At 40.0% G+C, this 22,504-nt stretch overlaps 1 protein-coding gene across 7 annotated transcripts in view; it reads right to left on the reverse strand.

Moving 5' to 3' along the window:
- Positions 1-22,504, reverse strand: part of SWAP70 (switching B cell complex subunit SWAP70) — an 83,674-nt gene that overhangs the window by 50,118 nt on the left and 11,052 nt on the right. For all 7 annotated transcript variants that reach the window (XM_074014365.1, XM_065529549.2, XM_005578642.5 and 4 more), the window contains exon 2: positions 4,651-4,791. In XM_074014365.1, the coding sequence (XP_073870466.1) occupies positions 4,651-4,791 (141 nt within the window). The remainder of the gene's footprint in view (positions 1-4,650; positions 4,792-22,504) is intronic.

Genomic DNA, 22,504 nt, shown 5'->3' on the forward strand with positions numbered 1-22,504 from the left:
CAGTGTCTATCATTAAACACACATACACACAGCAGATCATCAAATATTTGTGTTCTATAGTGTCTATCATTAAACACACATACACACAGCAGATCATCAAACACTTGTGTTCTATAGTTTTATTATAAGTATATATGAAATATATTCAGCAAATATTTGACATATTAGACATACTTACACATAATAAAACTATAGAACATCAATAAGCTACCTGAGCAATAAACAGAACAGCAACACAAAAAAGCATCATACTATAAAGTGCTGAGACTTTACACATCAATTTTGGTACAATTTAATTATTTTTTATTAAGATATAATTCACATACCATAAAATTCACCCTTTTAAAGTATACAATTCAGTGGTTTTCAATATATTCATAAGGCTTTATCACTGGTTAATTCTAGAATATTTTCATCATCCCAAAAAGAAACCCAAGACCATTAATAATCACTCACCATTCCTACCTCCCCCTCACCCCAAGAAACCTCTAATCTACTTTGTATCTCTATTTACTTGCCTATTTTGGACATTTCATATAAATAGAATCATACCATATGATGCTTTTGTGGATTTAATGAAATCTTACCTTTCATTATCATGTGGTTTTTCTTCCTTCTTTTTTTCCTAATTAAAGCATGATCATGTACCACATGATAACTATAGTTAATAACAATGTATTAAACACCTAAAAATTGCTGAGAGTAGATTTTATTCTCACCACAAATAAGGATGTGAAGTAATGCACATTACCTAGTTTCACTTTACCATTCCACAATGTATACACATTGCAAAGCATCATGTTGTATCCCATAAATATATTTTTTTGGTCAATTAAAAAAATAAACACGAAGAAGAGAAAAAAGCACCATCAGGGCAATGTTATCATCTCTGCAAGGGAAATTCTTCAAAAACATGCATTGAAGTTGGGCACAATGGCTCACATCTGTAATCCCAACACTTTGGGATGCTGAAGCAGGCAGATCACCTGAGGTCAGGAGTTGGAGGCTAGCCTGGCCAACATGGTGAAACTCCATCTTTACTAAAAATACAAAAATTAGCCAGGTGTGGTGGCACATGCCTGTAGTCCCAGCTACTCAGGAGGCTGAGGAAGGAGGATGGCTTGAGCCCGGGAGGCAGAGGACACAGTGAGCCAAGATTATGCCAGTGCACTCCACATTGCAGCCTGGGGGACAAAGAGAGACTCCATCTCAAAAAACAAACAAACAAACAAACAAACAAAAAAACAGGGCAGGCACAGTAGTTCACGCCTGTAATCCCAGAACTTTGGGAGGCCAGTGCGGGCAGATCACCTGAGGTCAGGAGTTTAAGACCAGCCTGGCCAACATGGTAAAACCCCATCTCTACAAAAAAAAGCAAAACTTAGCCGGGCGTGGTGGCATGCACCTATAATCCCAGCTACTGGGGAGGCTGTGGCAAGAGAATAACTTGAACCCAGGAGGCGGAGGATGCAGTGAGCTGAGATCATGCCACTGTACTCCAGCCTGGGTGACAGAGCGAGACCTGGTCTCAAAAACAAACAAACAAAAAACATGTATTGGCCAGGCATGATGGCTCACATCTGTAATCCCAGTACTGTGGTAAGCCCAGGTGGGAGGACTGCATGAGGGCAGGAGTTCAGACCAGTCTGGGCAACATAGTGAGATCCCGTCTCTATAAAAAATGTTAAAACTTAGCCAGGTGTGATGGCACGCAGCTGTAGTCCTTACTACTCAAGAGGCTGAGGCAAGAGGACTACTTTATTTAGCACAGGAGTTCAAGGTTGCAGGGAGCTGTGACGGCATTACTGCACTCCAGCCTACCCGACAGAGCAAGACACTGTCTCAAAAAACCAAAAAACACATATAACACATGAAATACACACACACATATACACAGGCATGCATACACATAAAGAAAGATCATGAAATTGTATTGTGAGGCTGATATGGAATAACAGATATAGATACAAAGATTACCACACAGATGAACATTGTAATTTTTAGAATCTTTACTGCAAAATTCTTGAAAAATATTTGTTGGTTTCTAAAAAGAATCCTGGCTGGGCACAGTGGCTCATGCCTGTAATCCCAGCACTTTGGGAGGCTGAGGTGGGAGGAACACCTGAGGTCAGGAGTTCAAGACTAATCTGGTCAACATGATGAAACCCCGTCTCTACTAAAAATACAAAAAATACATGGGCGTGGTGGTGTGTGCCTGGAATCCCAGCTACTCAGGAGGCTAAGGCAGGAGAATTGCTTCAGCCCGGGAGGCAGAGGCTGCAGTGAGCCGAGATCGTGGCACTGCACTCCAGCCGGGGCAACAAGAGCGAAAAAAAGAAAAAAAAAGAATCCTGACCAACATTTTGGCATTTTCCAAACTATTAAATTATTATTATAAATGTTAATTACTATACTTTACTATTATAAAAAGACATTAAACTGTTTTAAAATTATATAAAAATAATAAAAAATCTGAAGCCACAGAAAAACACGTATATAGTTGTGGATTCAGGTTTGATGCAAAAATTGAGTTTTTAAAAATTTTTAAATGTTTTATTTATATTTTTATTATGTGGCTCAGGCTAGTCTTGAACTCCTGACCTCAAACAATCCTCCCACCTCAGCCTCCCAAAACGCTGGTATTACAGATGTAAGCCACTGTACCCAGCTGCAAGTATTTTACTTTTAATTCGAAAGTATTATCATTATCATTTTTTGAAAGGCATTACTGAAATATACTTGTTACAGAGAATGGTCTGAGCAAAAAATAATAAAAATAAATAAGAATTTAGAAATTAGAAGTATATAAAGACCCCTCAAAAAAAAAAAAAAATTGCCAGTACATACGAAACCAAATTGTTTTCTTTAAAAAAAAAAAAAAAAAAGCCAGGCGCGGTGGCTCAAGCCTGTAATCCCAGCACTTTGGGAGGCTGAGACTGGCGGATCACGAGGTCAGGAGATCGAGACCATCCTGGCTAACACGGTGAAACCCCATCTCTACTAAAAAATACAAAAAACTAGCCGGGCGAGGTGGCGGACGCCTGTGGTCCCAGCTACTCGGGAGGCTGAGGCAGGAGAATGGCGTAAACCCGGGAGGCAGAGCTTGCAGTGAGCTGAGATCCGGCCACTGCACTCCAGCCTGGGCGACAGAGCCAGACTCAGTCTCAAAAAAAAAAAAAAAAAAAAAAAACAGATACATGTGCAGTACGTGCAGGTTTGTTACATAGGTATATATGTGCCATGGTGGTTTGCTGCACCTATTGACCTATCCTCTAAGTTCCCTCCCCTTGTCCCCCAAACCTCAACAGGTCCTGCTGTGTGTTGTTCCCCTTTCTGTATCCATATGTTCTCATTGTTCACCTCCACTTATGAGTGAGAACACGTGGTGTTTGGTTTTCTGTTACTGGGTTACTTTGCTAAGGATGATGGATGGCTTCCAGCTTCATCCATGTCCCTGCAATGGACATGATCTCATTCTTCTTTATGGCAGCATAGTATTCCGTGGCATATATGTACCACATTTTCTTTATCCAGGCTATCATTGATGGTTGGTTCAATGACCATCCATCTTTGGTTCCACGTCTTTGCTATTGTAAATAGTGCTGCAATAAACATACGTGTGCATGTATCTTTTTTTTTTCTGAGACGGAGTTTCGCTCTTGTTGTCCAGGCTGGAATGCAATGGCGTGATCTCGACTCACTGCAACCTCCGCCTCCCAGGTTCAAGCGATTCTCCTGTCTCAGCCTCCCAAGTAGCTGGGATTACAGGAGCATGCCACCACACCTGGGTAATTTTTGTATTTTTAGTAGAGACGGGGTTGCATCGTATTGGTCAGGTTGGTCTCGAACTCCTGACCTCTGGTGATCCACCCACCTTAGCCTCCCAAAGTGCTGGGATTACAGGTGTGAGCCACCCTGCCCAGCCATGAATGTATCTTTATAGTAGAATGATTTCTATTCCTTTGGGTATATACTCAGTAATGTGATTGCTGGGTCAAATGGTATTTCTGGTTCTAGATACTTGAGGAATTGCCACACTGCCTTCCACAATGGTTGAACTAATCTACATTCCCACCAATAGTGTAAAAGCATTCCTATTTCTCCACAGCCTCACCAGTATCTATTGTTTCCTGGCTTTCTAATAATCACCATTCTGACTGGCATGAGATGGTAACTCATGGTGGTTTTGATTTGTTTTTCTCTGATGATCAGTGATGTTGAGCTTTTTTTTCATACGTTTGTTGGCTGTGTAAATGTCTTCTTTTGAGAAGTGTCTGTTCATATCCTTTGCCCACTTTTTGATAGAGTTTTCTCTTGTAAATTTGTTTAAGTTCCTTGCAAATTCTAGATATTAGACCTGATTTTTTTAAAGCGCCCTGAGAGAGAACAGGTACAGATTAACACAAAACACAGTTCTTAATTTCAAAGAATGAACCAAGTTGGAAAAACATCAAACCAAGTTTAGAAGACAGTGGAGGAGAGGGAAGAATAAGAAGCACTGTCAGTCTCTCATTCTTTCTTCCTTTCTGATTTATCTAGTGATTCTTTGTACCTCAACTCCTTAGTGAATGCACCAACAGGGGGCTTTGGGGCCCACTTGAAACATGCAAAGCAAACAATGCTGCACCCAAAAAAATGTTAGAATCATACCTTTTCCAAAATGAACCTGTTTAAATAAGGCATGTAGCCCTGGTTGGACACTGGCCCCTCATCATCATCCCTGAAGTGCTCTTCAAGGGCAACCGGGTCATGAGGAACCTTCAGCACCGTGCACAAGTTATGGGAAAGGACCTGCAAGGGAAAAGAAAATCGTTTAAAGACTCCCACTAACCAGCACATGACACCTTCACCGTGAACACAACACGCTGCTCCCTGTCCTGGATAGAGAAAGATGGAAAATAAACTAGCAAAAACAGGGTGAGGGCTGCTCAGCTGCCAGCCCCTACTTGTCACCTGTTACTCTTTCTCATTTCTTCCCAGGTTTGGTTCACTCAGAACTAGTCTCTCCTACATGCCCACTATGAGTCACGCTCCATGCGAGATATGTGAATATAATACTCCTGTGGTCTTTTACTAATTTATCCACATCAGAAAGAAAAGCGGGGGGAGAAGTGTAAGAGAATGCGTTCAAAATTAAACTTTTTGCCAAGTAGAGCATAGTCAGCCAATTAGAGCTGTTCCGAGAAAGAACCTGGTATTGGGACGGCAGCCAGGGGTTCTGGACAAGGAGGCTGACCTAGGCAAGTCACAACCTCTCCAGGCTTTAGTTTTCTCATTTATTCAATAGAAAGGGGCCAAATTAATATACCAAATATTAATTAGGAATCTCTAAGTATCTAAATATTTCTAAAATTCTATGACTAGGCTAAGTTTCAGCATGAGTGTAAAAGAATATAAATATAAAAAGAGAAAGAAATCCAGGGCCTGGATTAAAAATAAGAAAAAATTAAATAGCAAAAATTGGAGTCACCAACATGGTTAAAAATACTTTATAGAAAACTTGCATTCCATAGCCTAAATACATATAAAGGGCTACGGGTCTTGCAATAACCTAAGTTCACACTTCAGTGTCCAGATACAGTAGTTAAATTAGCAGTCTGGGCTACCTTAGTATTAATCTTGTTTTACATTAAATGAAAATTTTAAAATAGAACTTAAGTCCCTTCCATTTCATTTGTGCTTTCTGAACAGGTCAAATTATATAGCTAAGGCTGTACTTTCTTCAACAGAGAATCTTCCTAGTTGAACCCCAGATAAAAACATTCCTTATTTTTCTCAGCCCTAAACATTTAACCTTAAGGAGCCACATTCATATCAATAAATACTTTTATTTGCATTAAGCGAGTCCCTTTTTCTGCATACACATATTTCAGTTAGTTGTTTTTTTAAGATTAAAAAATTTTAATCTATAAAATAATTTGCATATCTTCTTTCTAAATTTGTTTTGTTTCTCAAAGCTTCATTTATGTGGAGATCCTTTTCTACACGCTCTACTGGTTTTAAGGAAGTAAGTTAAGGAAGTAAATTCACAAATGATTATAAATGCAGTAATGAAGACTTTTATGAGCCTCTACAAAGCAGCCTGTGTTTCTCAAGCAAACCCTGTGTTTGCCAGTAAAGCACATGAAAAGACTATGGTGGAGCTTTTATTGGAGAATCTTGCACCACAGTCAGCAAAATTTTAAATAGATATTTAATTTCTACTAGCCTAGTAAATCCTACATACTAAAGATCAATTTCAAGAATATAAAGTGCTTAAAAACTGTAAAATGCTATGGAAACACAAGTATTAAAGAAATGAAATGCACATTACTCAGATCAGGTTCAAATGTGATTCAAATTTTAAAATCATTTGGAACTCTACCCAAGTTAACAATTCCCAACTACTGGTTAAATTACGGTATATCCATAAAACATAAAAACCATGAGAAAGCTTGCTATGTACTGATATGAAAAGATCTCCAACATAAATTAAGTGAAAAAAACAAGGTACTTAAGAATATGTATGTCATCTTTTGTATGAAAGAAAAGGGAGGAAGAAAAGAAATTCTGGAGAGATATATAAGAAATTAGTAACTGTGAAGGGAAGACAGGTTTGATGAGACCAAGGTTAGAAAAAGACCTCACTGCACCTCTTCTTTGTATTAAGTTTTTTTAAAAAATTAACCTACTCAAAAATGTACTACATATTTTAAAAATTAAATATACATATATATATATAAAGTGGCCAGCCTAAGATCACAAAGATCAATCTATTTATCTTCATAGCCTATACTTTTTCTTCTACATTAACCTGCTGACTAGAGATAAGGTGTAAAAGGAAGACATATTCTACAGCAATATACCATGACTAATGGCAATAAATGAGCTCAGAAAAGGAGAAATAGTATGTGTTACAGGGACTTCACAGAGGAAATGAAATGTAACTTGGCCGGGCGCGGTGGCTCACGCCTGTAATCCCAGCGCTTTGGGAGGCCGAGGCGGGCGGATCACAAAGTCAGGAGATCGAGACCACGGTGAAACCCCGTCTCTACTAAAAATACAAAAAATTAGCCGGGCGCGGTTGTGGGCGCCTGTAGTCCCAGCTACTCGGGAGGCTGAGGCAGGAGAATGGCGTGAACCCGGGAGGCGGAGCTTGCAGTGAGCCGAGATCGCGCCACTGCACTCCAGCCTGGGCGACAGAGCGAGACTCCGTCTCAAAAAAAAAAAAAAAAAAAGAAATGTAACTTATTGCTTACAGGATAAATAAGGATAGTTTTAGGATAGGAATAGAGGCAAATAGAAAAATTTCCAGATAGGGGAATAACATGATAAAAGTAGTTGATTAATCCAAAGCACTCAGGAAACAAAAAACACCATCTCCTCCATACCCAGCCTGTTCTCTACCTTTGGGTTTCACAGATCGTCTAACTAAAGTCCTGGCAGAGGCCTTGGATGTCATATTGTCATCCTCATCTTATAAATGGTGACTACAGACTCACAGATATTAAATTTGTTTTTCTTGACTAAAGTTACTGAGAACTGAGACTAGAACTCAGGTTTTGTAATCTCTGGTCCAGCACTCTCCAGTAATAAGAAACATTATGTCTTCAGTTCTCTAAAGTCAACAGTGCTCTTTGTACATATAGACGCTTAAGTGATCCCACTGAAGAAGATACAGATTTGAACTCAAGATTTCAGCCTTGGACAATGAAACAGCACTCCTGTTAAACACAGGGATGGCTAAATTCAGTGATAATTTTCTTAACTACATTTACTTAGTTAAGCAAACTGTGAGGAAGGCAGCACATTATACAAGGCACCTAGAAGGGACCTGAACTCCAATGTCTCTGCATCCTCACTATCAAATGAGGAGTTGGACTTGTTTGTAAAACCCTTAACTATCAACCCAAACTCATTTCATAATTTAGATAAGAAGTCCAGCTTTGTGACAGCTTTTTCACCATTAGTAAGGTCTATAAAAGGGAAGTCTTCTTCAAAAAACATAACAACAGGCTCACGCCAATAATCCTAGCCCTTTGAGGGGCTGAAACAAATGGATAGCTAGAGTCCAGAAGTTCAATACCAACCTGGACGACATGGCAAAACCCCATCTCCATAAAAAGTACAAAAGCTAGCTGGACGTGGTGGCACGTGCCTGTAGTCCCAGCCACCTGGGAGGCTGAGATGGGAGGCTGAGGTGGGAGGATCACCTGACCTAGGGAGGTCGAGGCTGCATTGAGCTGTGATCATGCCACTGCACTCCAGCCTCGGTGACAGAGGGGGTCCCATCTCGAAAATTAATTAATTATAATATATATGTATATATAAAACAACCAACTGAATAAAGCAACAATGAAACAGTATTTCTAAAAGAGAAAAAACTTGTGTACTATCTTTAAAACTTTTCATCAGCAACCTTTCTTTAAAGCTTAGACAGTATCTCAAGTATTTTTTTCTTTTTTAAGATTTATATTTATTTTTTAAAAATAGAGATAGGGTCTCACTATGTGTGCCCAGGCTGGTCTCAAACTCCTAGGCTCAAGTGATCCTCCCACCTCAGCCTCCCAAAGTGCCAGGATTATATACATGAGCCACCATGCCCAGTCTCAACAAGGTTTTTTGTTTGTTTCTTGTTTTGAGGCAGAGTCTCGCTCTGTCGCCCAGACTGGAGTGCAATGGCATGATCTCAGCAACCTCTGCCTCCCAGGTTCAAGCAATCTTCCCACCTCAGTCACCCAAGTAGCGGAATTACAAGCACCTGCCGCCACACCCAGCTAATTTTTGTATTTTTAGTAGAGACAAAGTTTCACCATGTTGGCCAGACTGGTCTCAAACTCCTGACCTCAAGTGATCCACCCACCTTGGCCTGACAAAGTGCTGGGATTACAGGCATGAACCAGTATACCTGGCCAAGGTTTTCTTTTTATAAAAATAAAATATACAAGAAATAAAATTTTTGATGGCTGAAATATAAACTAGTAAAAAGAAGTAAAAGCTCCTCCATAAACTTATACAGCAATTTATGCTTTTTCAAGTAGACTCATACCATCTATTAATCTGTTTTAGCCTCTCCACAGGGAGAGTAGATATTATTGCTATTTTACAGATGAAGAGGCTGAGTCAGAGATTAGGAGATGTGTCCCAAATCACAGAGTTTTATGTGTAGTGAAACTGGGATTAGACCCAAGTCTCCCACTCTGGTGTCTTTTCCATGCTTTGCCACTTTCCCTCTGTTTCTGGAAAAACAGAGAGCCCTGCCAATACAAAGATGAACATGCCTGCAAGTTGTTTCCAAATTTCAGTGATGTGCTGGTGCTACCCTAGCCCTACCCCATCAGCTCCACAGGACCCAACAGAGATGACTGGCACTATTCAGCAGGGCCAAGTCAGTGCCAGTGGCAAGGAAGTACATGGACCTAGAAGTCTGGGACCATTCTCTCTCTGGGAGCCCTCATCTCCCAGTACCCTATCCCTCTGGGGGAAACCACATTAAGAGGCACTAACCCCTTCCCCAGATGAGAAAGCTGAAAAGCAAATTAAGACAAAAGAATCAGAGAGAGGACTACAAGTTCTTGATTTGTAAAAGGACTGCCCCAGATCACTCTAATCAGGGTGTTTGCAAGTTTCTTGAAAAAGCTGAATTTATCCCACTTCAAATGCCTGCTCCTCCAAAGGCCATTCTTTCAGCACGCACATAATTGCTAAGCAGCTTTGCTCTCATTCTGCTAATTTGAAGAATAAACTATTGTTACCACAATAACAGATCCATATCCATGCCAGAAACTCATCTCTCCAGTTCCTTCATAGCTGTCTGCAGTTGCCTCTGCAGGGCCTCTGCTGACAAGATGACTAATTAACTGCATGAGCCCTGCTCGTGTAGTCTGTTCCTATTCAGTGGTTTGCTTGCCATTTACCCTTTTTAAGCATTTTGCTCCAGCCATCATGAAAATAAAATCAAGGATGGTGAACAGTGTTTTAACACATGAGTAAGTTAGTGTTCACCATCCTTTCTCCAAAGTAGAGATTCTAAAAAGTTATTTAAAATGTGCCGCCCAGTAACACAGTTTCCCTTTACAGGATGTGCGTAATGGGCAAGATTCAACACTGAAAAAAAGGGGAGGGGGTGGATTTCTATTCCAAAAGACTTATCTGAACTGACACAATTATAGACTTATAACTCATAATGGGTAACCTTTTTTTAAAACATTAAAATTCCTGTCTGATTTATAAAATTTCAAGCTAATGGCAAATTACCAGAAAATTCTTCCTAACAATGGACCAGCATGACCAATTTCCTACCACAGCTATGCCCTGCCTTAAGAGCATTGTCTACTCTAAGTCCGGCCCATTACCGCATGGACTCATTTTCCACTTCCAAACATCTTTTCATCCTGCTTGTCACTGTTTAAGTCTTGCTTGTTTTCTCTTATCTTTAATCTATTCAGCCTCAAAAATCTCAGTCACTGTTCACATTGCTCTCGATACCTAAGTGCAATCAATTACCATCCTAGACACCTACACCAAATCTTCAAGTACCACTAACATCACGTTTTCCCCTGCCTAAAAATCATCAGAAGACTACAGAAGTAAAAGCTAAGGAAATATGTGAGTTCTATATTTAAGTCACTCCACAAGCCAGCCCACTTCACCTTCCTTATTTCTTCCCACCCCTCTGCACGAACCATACAAATACAGCCAAATAAGCTTACTAACTGCATTCCAGGCAAACCCTGTACCACACCCTTTTCTCCCCTGGGCCCTTGCTCAATTTACCCCCGCCTCCTTTCCTACCTAACAAAAATGCCATCTCTTTCTGAAGCCTTCATCACCCAAACCAAGATGATCTTTCTTCACTCTGTTTCCCAAGCAGTACCTCTTGTGCTAACTACCACACATGATTTTTCTCTCCTATAAGACTGTACATTTCTGAAAGGCCCATATCTTACACAACATTGCATGCCCACAGCACCCAGCATGCTGCCCAGAATCCAGAAGACTTTCAATAACTGCTAAGTGAATTCTTTCTAAAAATTATCTTAACATTAAAGCCGTGAGACTTTACTATTAACAATAATCTTTTTTTTTTTTTTTTTTTGAGACGGAGTCTCGCTCTTTCGCCCAAGCTGGAGTGCAGTGGCACTATCTAGGCTCACTGCAAGCTCTGCCTCCTGGGTTCGCGCCATTCTCCTGCCTCAGCCTCCTGAGTAGCTGGGACTACAGGCGCCCACCACTGCACACGACTAATTTTTGTATTTTTAGTAGAGACGGGGTTTCACCGTGTTAGCCAGGATGGTCTCGATCTCCTGACCTCATGATCCACCCGCATCAGCCTCCCAAAGCGCTGGGATTACAGGTGTTAGCCACTGCACCCGACCAACAATAATCTTAGAAAATATACTATCTCTATCTCCTCACTTCACAGATAAAAAGACTGTGGCCTGAGACTTGGCCTAAGTCACACAATAATTAGCAACAAAGTAGGGACTAGAACTCAAATCTCTTAACTATCTATCCCACAGTGATGCCCGGTGCTGGAAACATTTCCCTTCTGCCTAGTCACATCCTTCAAGATTGGGTCATTCATAAACTCTGGGAAATGTTCATGGATTACCACCCTGCCCCATGAACTCCTATTCAGCATTTAACTATGTTCTGTTTCAGATACTAATGGTATCTCATCTAACTGTAGATCAATAAGGGAGGAAACAAATATTTTCCTTCTACATCCCTCAGTGACTAGCATAGGGCTAAGGGAAGATTCAGTAAGAGCAGAACACTTACAGACAGATTAAGGAAAAGTAACTCAAAGTCATCTGTTGGAATGCTGTCCACAGACTGCATGCCACTGATGTCATACAGTGGCACTGGATTACACTCTAACTGAACTGAACCACCTTTTTAAATTTATTTTGGATAACTTACCAACTTACCCCTCTTCAGAAATGAAACAGAAAATACCAGTAAATTTGACCACATAAAAATGCTTATATTTTCTTTTAAAAAGAAAGAAACCATAAACAAACAAATAAGGTAAATAGCTCCAATATTCAAATCATTCTAGTGGGCATGAATAGAAAATTCATAAAAGAAACTAATCACTAATAAAAGAGGGTACCTTTCAAGTTGGGGTGGAACTCCGGGGACCTTTAACTTCTAGACTGAATGGCTAAGGCGGTGTAATGCTGTTCGCTGTGTATTATATTTGGTATAACTTTTCTTACTGTTTCTCTACTAAGAACTCCTTTAAATGTGGTTTGTTATTGTGATACTTTTTACAAGGAAACTATACTTGAACAGTTCCAAACTGTACATACTGTATGAAGCTTGTCCTCTGAATGGGTTCCTTGTTTCTACATGGAATTTCATAGCTTGCAGTATCATATAACTAAAGATTAAACCCCACCTTTTACTTCAAAAATAGGTAAATAAAATATAGGAAAAGATGCTTTATCTTGCTAGTAATCAAAAGAATGCACATTAAAAGAGCTATTACTTTTTGCCTAAGTAATAATACCTGGTGATTGAGGAGCTATAAGGGAGTAAAGACTACCAATATCCAACACTACAGAAGGTACAGAGCAGGTTTTCTCAACCTCAGTACTACTAACATTTTGGGCTGAATAATTATTTTTTGGGGGGACAGGGCAGGTAACCTACGCATTGTACAATGTATAGCAATATCCTGGGTTAAAAACATTTAAAACATCTCAAATACCTGTGAATAGGAAATGGTTAAAGAACGATGCATCAACACAATGAAATAGTTCACAGTCATTATAAAGGATGGTGTCTGTTATCTATATGCATTGATACAGAAAGATGACCCTAACACAATGCTTAAGAGACTACAGGCTCGGCACTGTGGCTCACACCTGTAATCCCAGCACTTACGGAGGTCAAGGGAGGAGGATCACTTGAGCCCAGGAGTTCAAGACCAGCCTGGGCAACAAAGTAAGACCCTGTCTCTACAAAAAATACAAAAGTTAGCTGAAGGGGGTAGTGTGCGCCTGTGGTCCCAGCTACTAGGGAGGCTGAGGTAGGAGAATCAAATGAGGCCAGGAGGTTGAGGCTGCAGTGAGCCGTGATAGCACCACTGTACTCCAGCCCTGGCAACCGAGCGAGAACCTGTCTCCCAAAAAAATATAAATAAATAAATAAATAAGAAAAGAGGATATGAAAGGACACAGAATATGACCCTATTTACACAAAAGGACATATATGTCTGTATTTACACATGTGTATATGCATGTGTGTGCATGACAGGGGAAGGGAGAAAGAGAGATATATAAGAAAGATATTCACTGAAAAATTAATTGCATCTGCCTCTGGTGGTAGAATTTGAGTGTTTTACCTTGGACTCTGTACTTTAATACATTGAGTATTCTATGTATTACCTTTTAATCAGAAAATGAAGCTTTTATGTTTTAATATTTTATATATTTTAAATACAAAATTTAAAAATTAAGTAGGGCTGAGGGCTTGCTATGGTCTGAATGTGTCCCCTAAAATTCATATGTTGAAACATAATCTCCAATGTGTCAGTATTAAGAGGTGAGGCCTGGCCGGGAGCGGTGGTTCATGCCTGTAATCCCAGCACTTTGGGAGGCCAAGGTGGGTGGATCACGAGGTCAGGAGATCAAGGCCATCCTGGCCAACATGGTGAAACCCCATCTCTACTAAAAATACAAAACTTAGCCAGGTGTGGTAGTGTGTGCTTGCAGTCACAGCTACTTGGGAGGCTGAGACAGGAGAATCGCTTGAACCAGGGAGTCGGAGGTCTCAGTGAGCCGAGATCACGCCACTGCACTCCAGCCTGGTGACAGAGCGAGACTCCATCTCAAAATAAAAAAGAGGTGAAGCCTTTATGTGCTGATTAAGTCAAGAGAGCAGAACTCTCGCAAATGGGATCAATGACCTTATAAAAGAGGTTGAAGGGAGGGAGTTCCCTAGTCTCTTTTGCCCTTCTGCCACATGAGGATATAGCAACAAAGAACCATCTTGGAAGCAGACAGCAAGCCATCACCAGACACACTCAATCTGCCAGCATCTTGATCCTGGTCTTTCTAGTATCCAGAACTGTGATAAATAAATTTATATTATTTATAAATTACCTAGTCTGTGGTATTTTGCTGCAGTATCAGGAATAAGCGAAAACAGGGATCCTGCCAGAAAACACCAGTAAAATTAGAAAATGAAAAGATCATTGCAGAACTATGAAGTTGATAAAATTAACTCATGTGAGTCATCCACAAAGCATGCTTTCCCACACCCCTTTAAAAAGCCACCCTATGGAGGTTGCAGCAGGCCAAGATGGTGCTACTGCACTCCAGCCTGGGCACAGTGTGAGACTCCATCCCAAAAAAAAAAAAAAAAAAAAAAAAGTCACCCTAATGGGCAACAAAGTCCCCCAATTTGGGACAGCCTCCTGAGAGTCCAGCCCCTTAATAAAATATTGCACAAATGTCTTTTAAGAAGGTAAACCATTTGTGAGAAGATTTAACTCCAGCAAGCTTCTTTATCTTTCTCACTACTCTGTAAGTTCCTTAAAGAGAGGGTCTATATTTTAGCTATCTGTGCAACACGTATTTTAGCCATCTGTGCAATACCAAAATCTAATGAAGTACCTAATGAGAGAGCTGTTCAACAAATGTTTGCTAAATTAGTCCCATTTAAGAATTTCCAAGAATTTTTTTCTTTTTTTAAATTTCATTTTGCTACTCTACCATCTTCATCTAGATCTGGGTCTCTGCATTTATTTTACTATACTACCATGTTTCTAGAAGAATTTTTAATTGGAATGTCTAGATCAGATCACTTTCAGAGTGAAAAACAATGCCTCCATTAGTTCTTAACACCACCAGAACTAGTCAAGTGTAACTCATCTGGCCTGAGATCTAGTAGAGAAGTCCAGTTCCTTAAAATTCAAGTACAGACTTCTGAGAAAAGGACACAATAAGAATTAACAAGCATGTGTGAGAGAAGGCTCTATAACAGAAGAGGGGGCTCTGAGTTGTGACTCCTTGACTATCACCTTCCTTGGAAGTTTAATTTAGTACATTCATCTCCAAGAGAAAATGTGACGTCACAGTGTGCACTCAGGTGGTGACAAAGATCACAAATCTGGCTGGATGCAGTGGCTCATGCCCGTAATCTCAACACTGGGAGGCTGAGGCAGGAGGATCACTTGAGGTCAGGAGTTTGGAACCAGCCCGGGCAACATAACAAGACCCTGTCTCTATGAAAAATACAAAACTTAGCAAGGCATGGTGGTGCACGCCTGTAATCCCAACTGCTCAGCAGGTTGAGGTGGGAGGACCACAAAAGCCTAGGAGTTCAAGGTTGCAGTGAACCATGATGCACTCCAGCCTGGGTGACAGTGCAAGACCCTGTCTCAAAAAGAAAAATTTTTTAATTTAAGAAAGATCACAAATCTGAAGTCATTAAAATATACAGAAATCAAAAATATGTAAAATAAAATTAAAAGAATGAAAAAAAATCACAAATGTGAGGTTTCCCTCAGCTGCCCCACCTTCTCACCTACCTGACCCCGCATGATAATATGACTTCTATCCCTATCAATCTCTTGAAATTGCTTTTCTAAATGGATTCTGAAGTAGACACAGAGATGCACCACTCAGATGTCCCCTCAAGAAGGTAACTGCTACCCAGCTACAAGGACTGTGTTAAGCTGACAGCCTCCAGCTACTTTCAGGGTCCCAGTGACAGAGTGGGGTGGTAGGATCACTTTTCCTCAACGTGGGAGTCCCATAAGGGGCAATATTTGCTTCAGAGCTCCCGGTTTTGCCAAATCCATATGATGGTCTGACAGTTCCTTTTCCCAATTTCATTTTCTCTCTCCCACCCCATAGAGGAATAATACTTTTGTATTCCTAACACTGTCTTAGCATTGGCTTCCTGGAGAACCCATGCTGGGACAGGTACCTTCTGGCCAAGTCACTCTCCCAAAGGTCTGGCAGTTGGCAGTCTGAATCACCCCCCCTCCTCTTAGACGTTTTTGGTCCCTGACATACCATTTTCTTTTCTTTCTTTTTTTTTTTTTTTTTTTTTGAGACAGGGTCTTGCTCTGTTACTCAGGCTGGAGTGCAGTAGCTCGATCCAGGCTCACCACAGCCTCAACCTCCTGGGCTCAAGCAATTCTCCTACCTCAGCCACCATCCCCCACCCCTCACCCCCAGCAGCTGGGACTACAGGCACCTGCCATGACACCCAGCTAATTTTTCTGTTTTTTGTAGAAACGGGTTTCATCATGTTGTTCAGGCTGGTCTCAAACTCCTGAGCTCAAGCCATCCACCTGTCTCAGCCTCCCAAGTGCTGGAATTACAGGCATGCGCCAGCACACCCAACCCAGACAGAATAGTTTCTAAGTTCTTCAAAGGTGCCTTTATGCAGTCACATCCATCATCCCTCATTCTCCCAATCTGGTCATTTCCCAAAGGTCAATTTTCAACCCTGAGTTCTTTAATTTCTTCTTGGAAAGTGCTTTTGGCCAGGTACAGTGGCTCACACCTGTAATCCCAGCACTTTGGGAGGCCAAGGCAGGTAATCACTTGAGGCCAGGAGTTCAAGACCAGCCTGCCAACATGGCAAAACCTCGTATCTATTAAAAACATAAAAATTAGCTAGGTGGGGTGGCACACACCTGTAATCCCAGCTACTTGGGAGGCTGGGGCACGAGAATCACTTGAACCCAGGAGGCGGAGGTTGCAGTGAGCCGAGAATTGTGTCACTGCACTGGGCAACAGAGGAAGATCCTGTCTCATAAATAAATAAATAAATAAATAAATAAATAAATAAAAAGACAATTCTGTATTTATGAATCAAAAGACTTAATTAAATTTTTTTAAATTTTATATTTTATAAATTTAAAAATTTATAAAAAGAAAAAAGGAAAATGCTTTCATTCTGACAACCTTAAGTCATCTCTATCCAAATGATTCACAGATCTCTTTCTGCTCTTGACCTCTCCAATAAGCTCTGGTTTATATCACTAAACAATACTAGAGATTTCTATTCTAAATCTGCCTCTCGTCCAAAAGATCCAAATGAGATCTCATCACCTTTCTCCCCAAAATAGGTTTGAACCCTGATTCTAACTTTGGTATCACCATTGCCTTAATAAAACTATGGTCTCTTCTTATATCTCTTTTTCATATAGTTTGTCCACCTTCTGGATCTATTTCAGCCCCAGCCAATGCCAACTCCTGTCTCTACTGCATGAGCGGCTCTGTCACCTTCAGACTAACCAAGCAGAGAGTGTGAGGCTGGGGAAACAAGGCTCCTCCCCTCACCTCCCAGTACAAGGTCCCATTCTCCCCTCTCAGGCCCTGACAAAGAGCAACCACTCCTCAGGATATAACCATGGTAAACACATCAAGCTACAAGGTTTAGTTAGAAGGCTAAACCTCAAAGAGTGTGTCTGCTACCCTACATTTTAAAATGAGGAAACTAAAGCTCAGCAAAGAGAAGTGACTTCCCATGACCACACAAGTAATGGAGTACAGGTAACTCTCCTTACTCCCCAACTCCGTTCTCTCTTAACACTTTTCATGTTCCTCTAAAGGTTTTACTTTCTGAATCTTTCATCATAGTATTCTTACAGAGGAATTTCACACATCCTTTTCAAGTTAGTGACAAATGTCTCCTCCTCTAGGAAGCATTCTCTGAGCTAACTCCTCATGTCCTTACCCCAAGCTAAACAGGTTCCCTTCCTCTGCATTCTGCCTTCTGTATCTCACTGTATTTGAGTTGCCAGTTTGCTCATCTGTATCACTCACAAGATTTTAAGCTCTATAAGGGGAGGGTACATATCTGTTTTAATTTCCATAGCCACCACTCCTGTCCCATACTCACCAACTTACCCAGACTTCATAACACCCCACTAACAAGTCCCCCAATCTCCAGCCTCTCATCTTTAATCATCACACCCACATCATCAGAATAATTTTAAAACCGTATCTCTGCCATTTATCTACCTAAAAACTTTAAATGACTTACCCTCTTTACAGGGTCAATTCTGAACTAATTCTAACAGACTGTCACTCAATAAACATACATTAGCTATCTATTCTGTGCAAAAACATTCAATGACATCTAAAATGTAGCCCCATCTCTCTTTAAATCCTAATTCTCCATTATGCATCAAAACAAACCTTCCACTCCACTCACAGTATTTCCTTTCTGCTCAAATACTCCAAGTTGAGGCTCTTGCTCTTAATTTACAGTGCTACCACCATATTTGTCACCTTTCTGCAATTATACTGGACAAGATTTGCTCCATTCTCTCAAGACCTTGAGAGCTTGTCTGGAGGTTTTAGCAGGGGAGCACGGCTACTCATATACCCTTGACCAAAGACCGGTCCTCCTCTATCGAGGATGGTCATTCTCTTTGAGCACACAGCACTGGGAGGGATGCACATGGAGTGGTGAGGGAGGAAGGGGACAACCACCTAGCCAGTCAGATCAGTGAAATCAACCCTGGTGATCAATGGGGTGACAGATGTCACAGCCAGATCACCCTCAACATTCACCATTCCCTCAAGAAATAGCTGAAGTTCTATCTCCTTCATGAAACTGTCTGCAACTGTCTATATCCTTTTCACTATTTGCCCTGAACTTCTACAGCAGTTCTGGCCAATGGAAATATACTGCAAACCACATATGAAGTTTAGAATGTTTAAAGCCACATTTAAAAAAAAGTAAAAGGGAATAGGCAATATTAACTTAAATACTATATCCAAAATATTGTAATTTAAACATGTAATCAGTATTTTTAAAAATCATGCCTGCAATCCCAGCACTTTGGGAGGCCAAGACGGGTGGATCACCTGAGGTCAGGGTTCGAGACCAGCCTGGCCAACATGGTGAAACCCTGTCTCTACTGAAAACACAAAAATTATCCAGGCAAGGTGGCGGGCACGTGTAATCCCAGTTATTCTGGAGGCTGAGGCAGGACAATCACTTGGACTCAGGAGGCGGAGGTTGAAGTGATCCAAGATCGTGCCATTGTACTCCAGCCTGGGCAACAACAGCAAAACTCCATCTCAAATAAATAAATAAATAACGAGATGTTACTCTTGTTCTGGTACTAAGTCTTTGAAATCCAATGCATATTTTATACTTAAAGTACATTTCAACTCAGGCTCACGACTTGTCAAGCAATCAACAGCCAAACGTGGCTATTGGCTAACACTGGATGACACAGCTTACAGGGGTCATCTTCTACACTTTCTAGAACTTGCTTATATATTGCATCATTGTGGTCATTTCATGTATTGTCTTCTTGACTACATCACACAATCCTGAACATAAGGGACAAGGCTGCATGTTTTTTTCTTCCCCAGGGTGCCTAACAAAAAGTGTTCAGTAGACTGAAACCTTCAAACTCATATAATGTTTTATACATTAATTTTCTTCAACATCAGTGTTTGGTAGAAAATAAGACAGAATTTCTGCTGTCACATATAAAGGTTGTGAGCTCTATTATAATCTTAAAATATAAAAAGCAGGCCAGGTGCAGTGGCGCACACCTGTAATCCCAGCACTTTGGGAGGCCAAGGAGGGCAGATCACGAGGTCAGGAGATCAAGACCATCCTGGCTAACATGGTGAAACCCCGTCTCTACTAAAAATACAAAAAAATTAGCCGTGCGTGGTGGCAGCCACCTACGTCCCAGCCACTCGGGAGGCTGAGGCAGAAGAATGGCGTGAACCTGGGAGGCAGAGCTTTCAGTGAGCCAAGATCGCGCCACTGCACTCCAGCCTGGGCAACAGAGCAAGACTCCATCTCAAAAATAAATAAATAAAAATAAAAACAATAAAAAGCAAAGTAAGCTTCCCAAAGTCACGCAGGTAAAGGACCTCAGAATTCCAATGTAGTCTGATCTACTAATCGTCTGGTGTCCTATTACCTAACAGTGTTTCTCAAATCATCACTGAAGACGATCACTGAGACTGGAGTCAGTTGCTCATCAAGCTACAAGGTTCAGTTAGAAGGCTAAATTTCAGGGTAACAGCCAGCTAGCTGAGTATCCATTATCCTAGGAACTGAAAGAATGGATGGGTATGTGCTGCCTGCCAAGGCAGACAGTGCCCCATCCTCCCACAGCTGTCTATCCAGTGGAATGTAATACCTTCCAACACTGTCCATATGACCAGAACAACTTTCATCCTAACTAATGTCACTTCCAGCTGATACACCATACCCACATAATACCATTCTCCTCCTTCAAATCAAATGTTGTAAAGCTAATTATTCCTTTACAGGTATAGGGAGAAGCAAAAGGTATAGAAAACAGAAGAGTCTTAAGATCAAAAAATTAGTTTTTCTAATATTGCAGAAATCTCTCCTTAACCGCAAGATCTCCTTATATGAAATTCAAGTATACATACAGATTTCCATTTAAATATCTCTCCCTCAACTGCTGAAAACTACAGTTTTTGACACAGATTTTGAGTTTAAAAAAAGGAACACGAAGGTGGGATGAGAAGAAGGAAATAAAGCAGAAGGTAGAGCAGGAAAAATAGTTTTATGAAATGCAGCCTTGGGGAAGAAAAAGGAAGCTGAGACAAGGATCTACCTTAGGCTTGCGTTGTGGGAGGGGAACAAGGACATGCCTAAAAGGGACTAAGGAAGCGAGTGAGAGTGCTAATGTGCTAATAATCAATAATCACCACTGACGGGACTAAGGCTCTATAACCCTCATGGTGGGAAAGAATGAGAAATATCTATTGAGTGATGGCATGCTGAGTACATGGGAGAAGGTTGCCCAAAGCCTCTTCTGTCTCTAGCTTTGTTACTATGTACCTCTGGGACCGTGATGAGACCCCAAAGGAAATACAAAATGGGGATCAGAGAGGTTTAGAACTCTGAGTCATAAGATCAGAAATGTACTGACTTAATATTAAGATTGAAGGTCAAATACCAAAAAAAAAAAGCACCTCACCGTTTACATGCTATTTTCAATAAAAGTACATGTATTTCAAAAAAAAAAAAAAACCACAAAAATGTCCAAGTTATCTCACTGAAAAGTTTCTAACAAGTAAGGAATAGAAACCAGAAATAATCCAACATTCATTATCCTATTTTAAGATTTCTAAATGTCTAATTTTCTCTTTATTTAGAGAGTCGTCTTTACTATTTTATTTTGGTGATATCTACACAAAAAATATTTACAAAGACTTTAGGCTGGGTGCAGTGGCTCACGCCTGTAATCCCAGCACTTTAATAGGCTCACTCAAGACTCTGATCCCCAACCCCATTTTAAAAATTGATTGTTGTTGTTCCTCAAGAGAACCTTTTACCATAGAGATTAACAGAAACATAATACAAAAGATTAGGGAGGGAATACTATACATGCCAAGTTCACAAAAGAATTAACTACATTTGTATATTGTGTTCCACAAATAAAAACCCTGTCTCATAATTTGCTTCCTTTATATTTTCAACTTACCAATGGCCTGGCTGAATTACCTTTGTAACTAGCAAGGTTAAAATTTTTTGAGGCTAAATGTCGACATGGGAACAGAAAATATGGTATGATTCATAAGATATCTAAACCAACTGTGAGGCAAAATATTAAAAAAAAACTAAAAAAGAGATTTTAGTTGAAAATCTATCACTGAGAAAATAATAAAGATTTAAACTACCCATGTTGTTCGTCAAAATTTTTTCATTTAGATCTATACCAGAGTTGTAAATTCTTTTATTTCAAAAAGCTACAACAAATTTTTTAAAAGCTCTATTTCTAAAAACAACAGGATAAAAATTCACAGCCAATGAGTTCATTTCGAGACATTTCCAGCACTGACATGTAATTCACCCTGCAACCATAATTGCAAAGTAAAGCTATAACAGAGGTTGCAAAAAATATCACTAGATTCTGCTATATTTAAGAGGAAAACATTTACTAAATAAGGATATTAATTTTAAGCTTCATTTTGATCTCGGAACAGAAGAAGTTAGAAATAATGGTTACCTCCAGAACAGGGGACTAATGTGGGCCAAGGGTTAAGGAAAACTTACTTTTCACTTTTGTAAATACCCTTTAGAATTTTATAACTTTTATATGTGTCTATATGAGATATTCAAAAAGTTTCTTTTTAATATACCTGTTTAAATAATAACCTCTTATTTTATTAGAATTACATGTACTGTATTTCTAAGTAACATTGGAGATTTAGCATCTTTCAGCAAGACCACTGAAATTTCTTAAAAAGTTTTTAAAAAATTTTTAGCACCAGTAGAGGAGAAACAATTATTGCTTCTACTTCAAATAAGATGCCCTATTCCTATTTCCATTATGACTTCTGAAAATTTATACCATAATTTAAAAGTAACAATCTCTGTTTCAGGTGCCACATTAAAAAGGTTTATTATTATCAGAGAGTATAGAATTCATATACGAATAGCTCTCATTAAAAAAAAGAAGAAGAAGAAGAAGAAATACAGTTGGCCCTCCGTATTCCTGGGTTCTGTATCTGTGGATTCAAGCAAGTGTGGACTG

Source organism: Macaca fascicularis, chromosome 14 (genome assembly GCF_037993035.2).
Source record: "Macaca fascicularis isolate 582-1 chromosome 14, T2T-MFA8v1.1".
In the NCBI taxonomy this organism is placed as follows: Eukaryota; Metazoa; Chordata; class Mammalia; order Primates; family Cercopithecidae; genus Macaca; species Macaca fascicularis.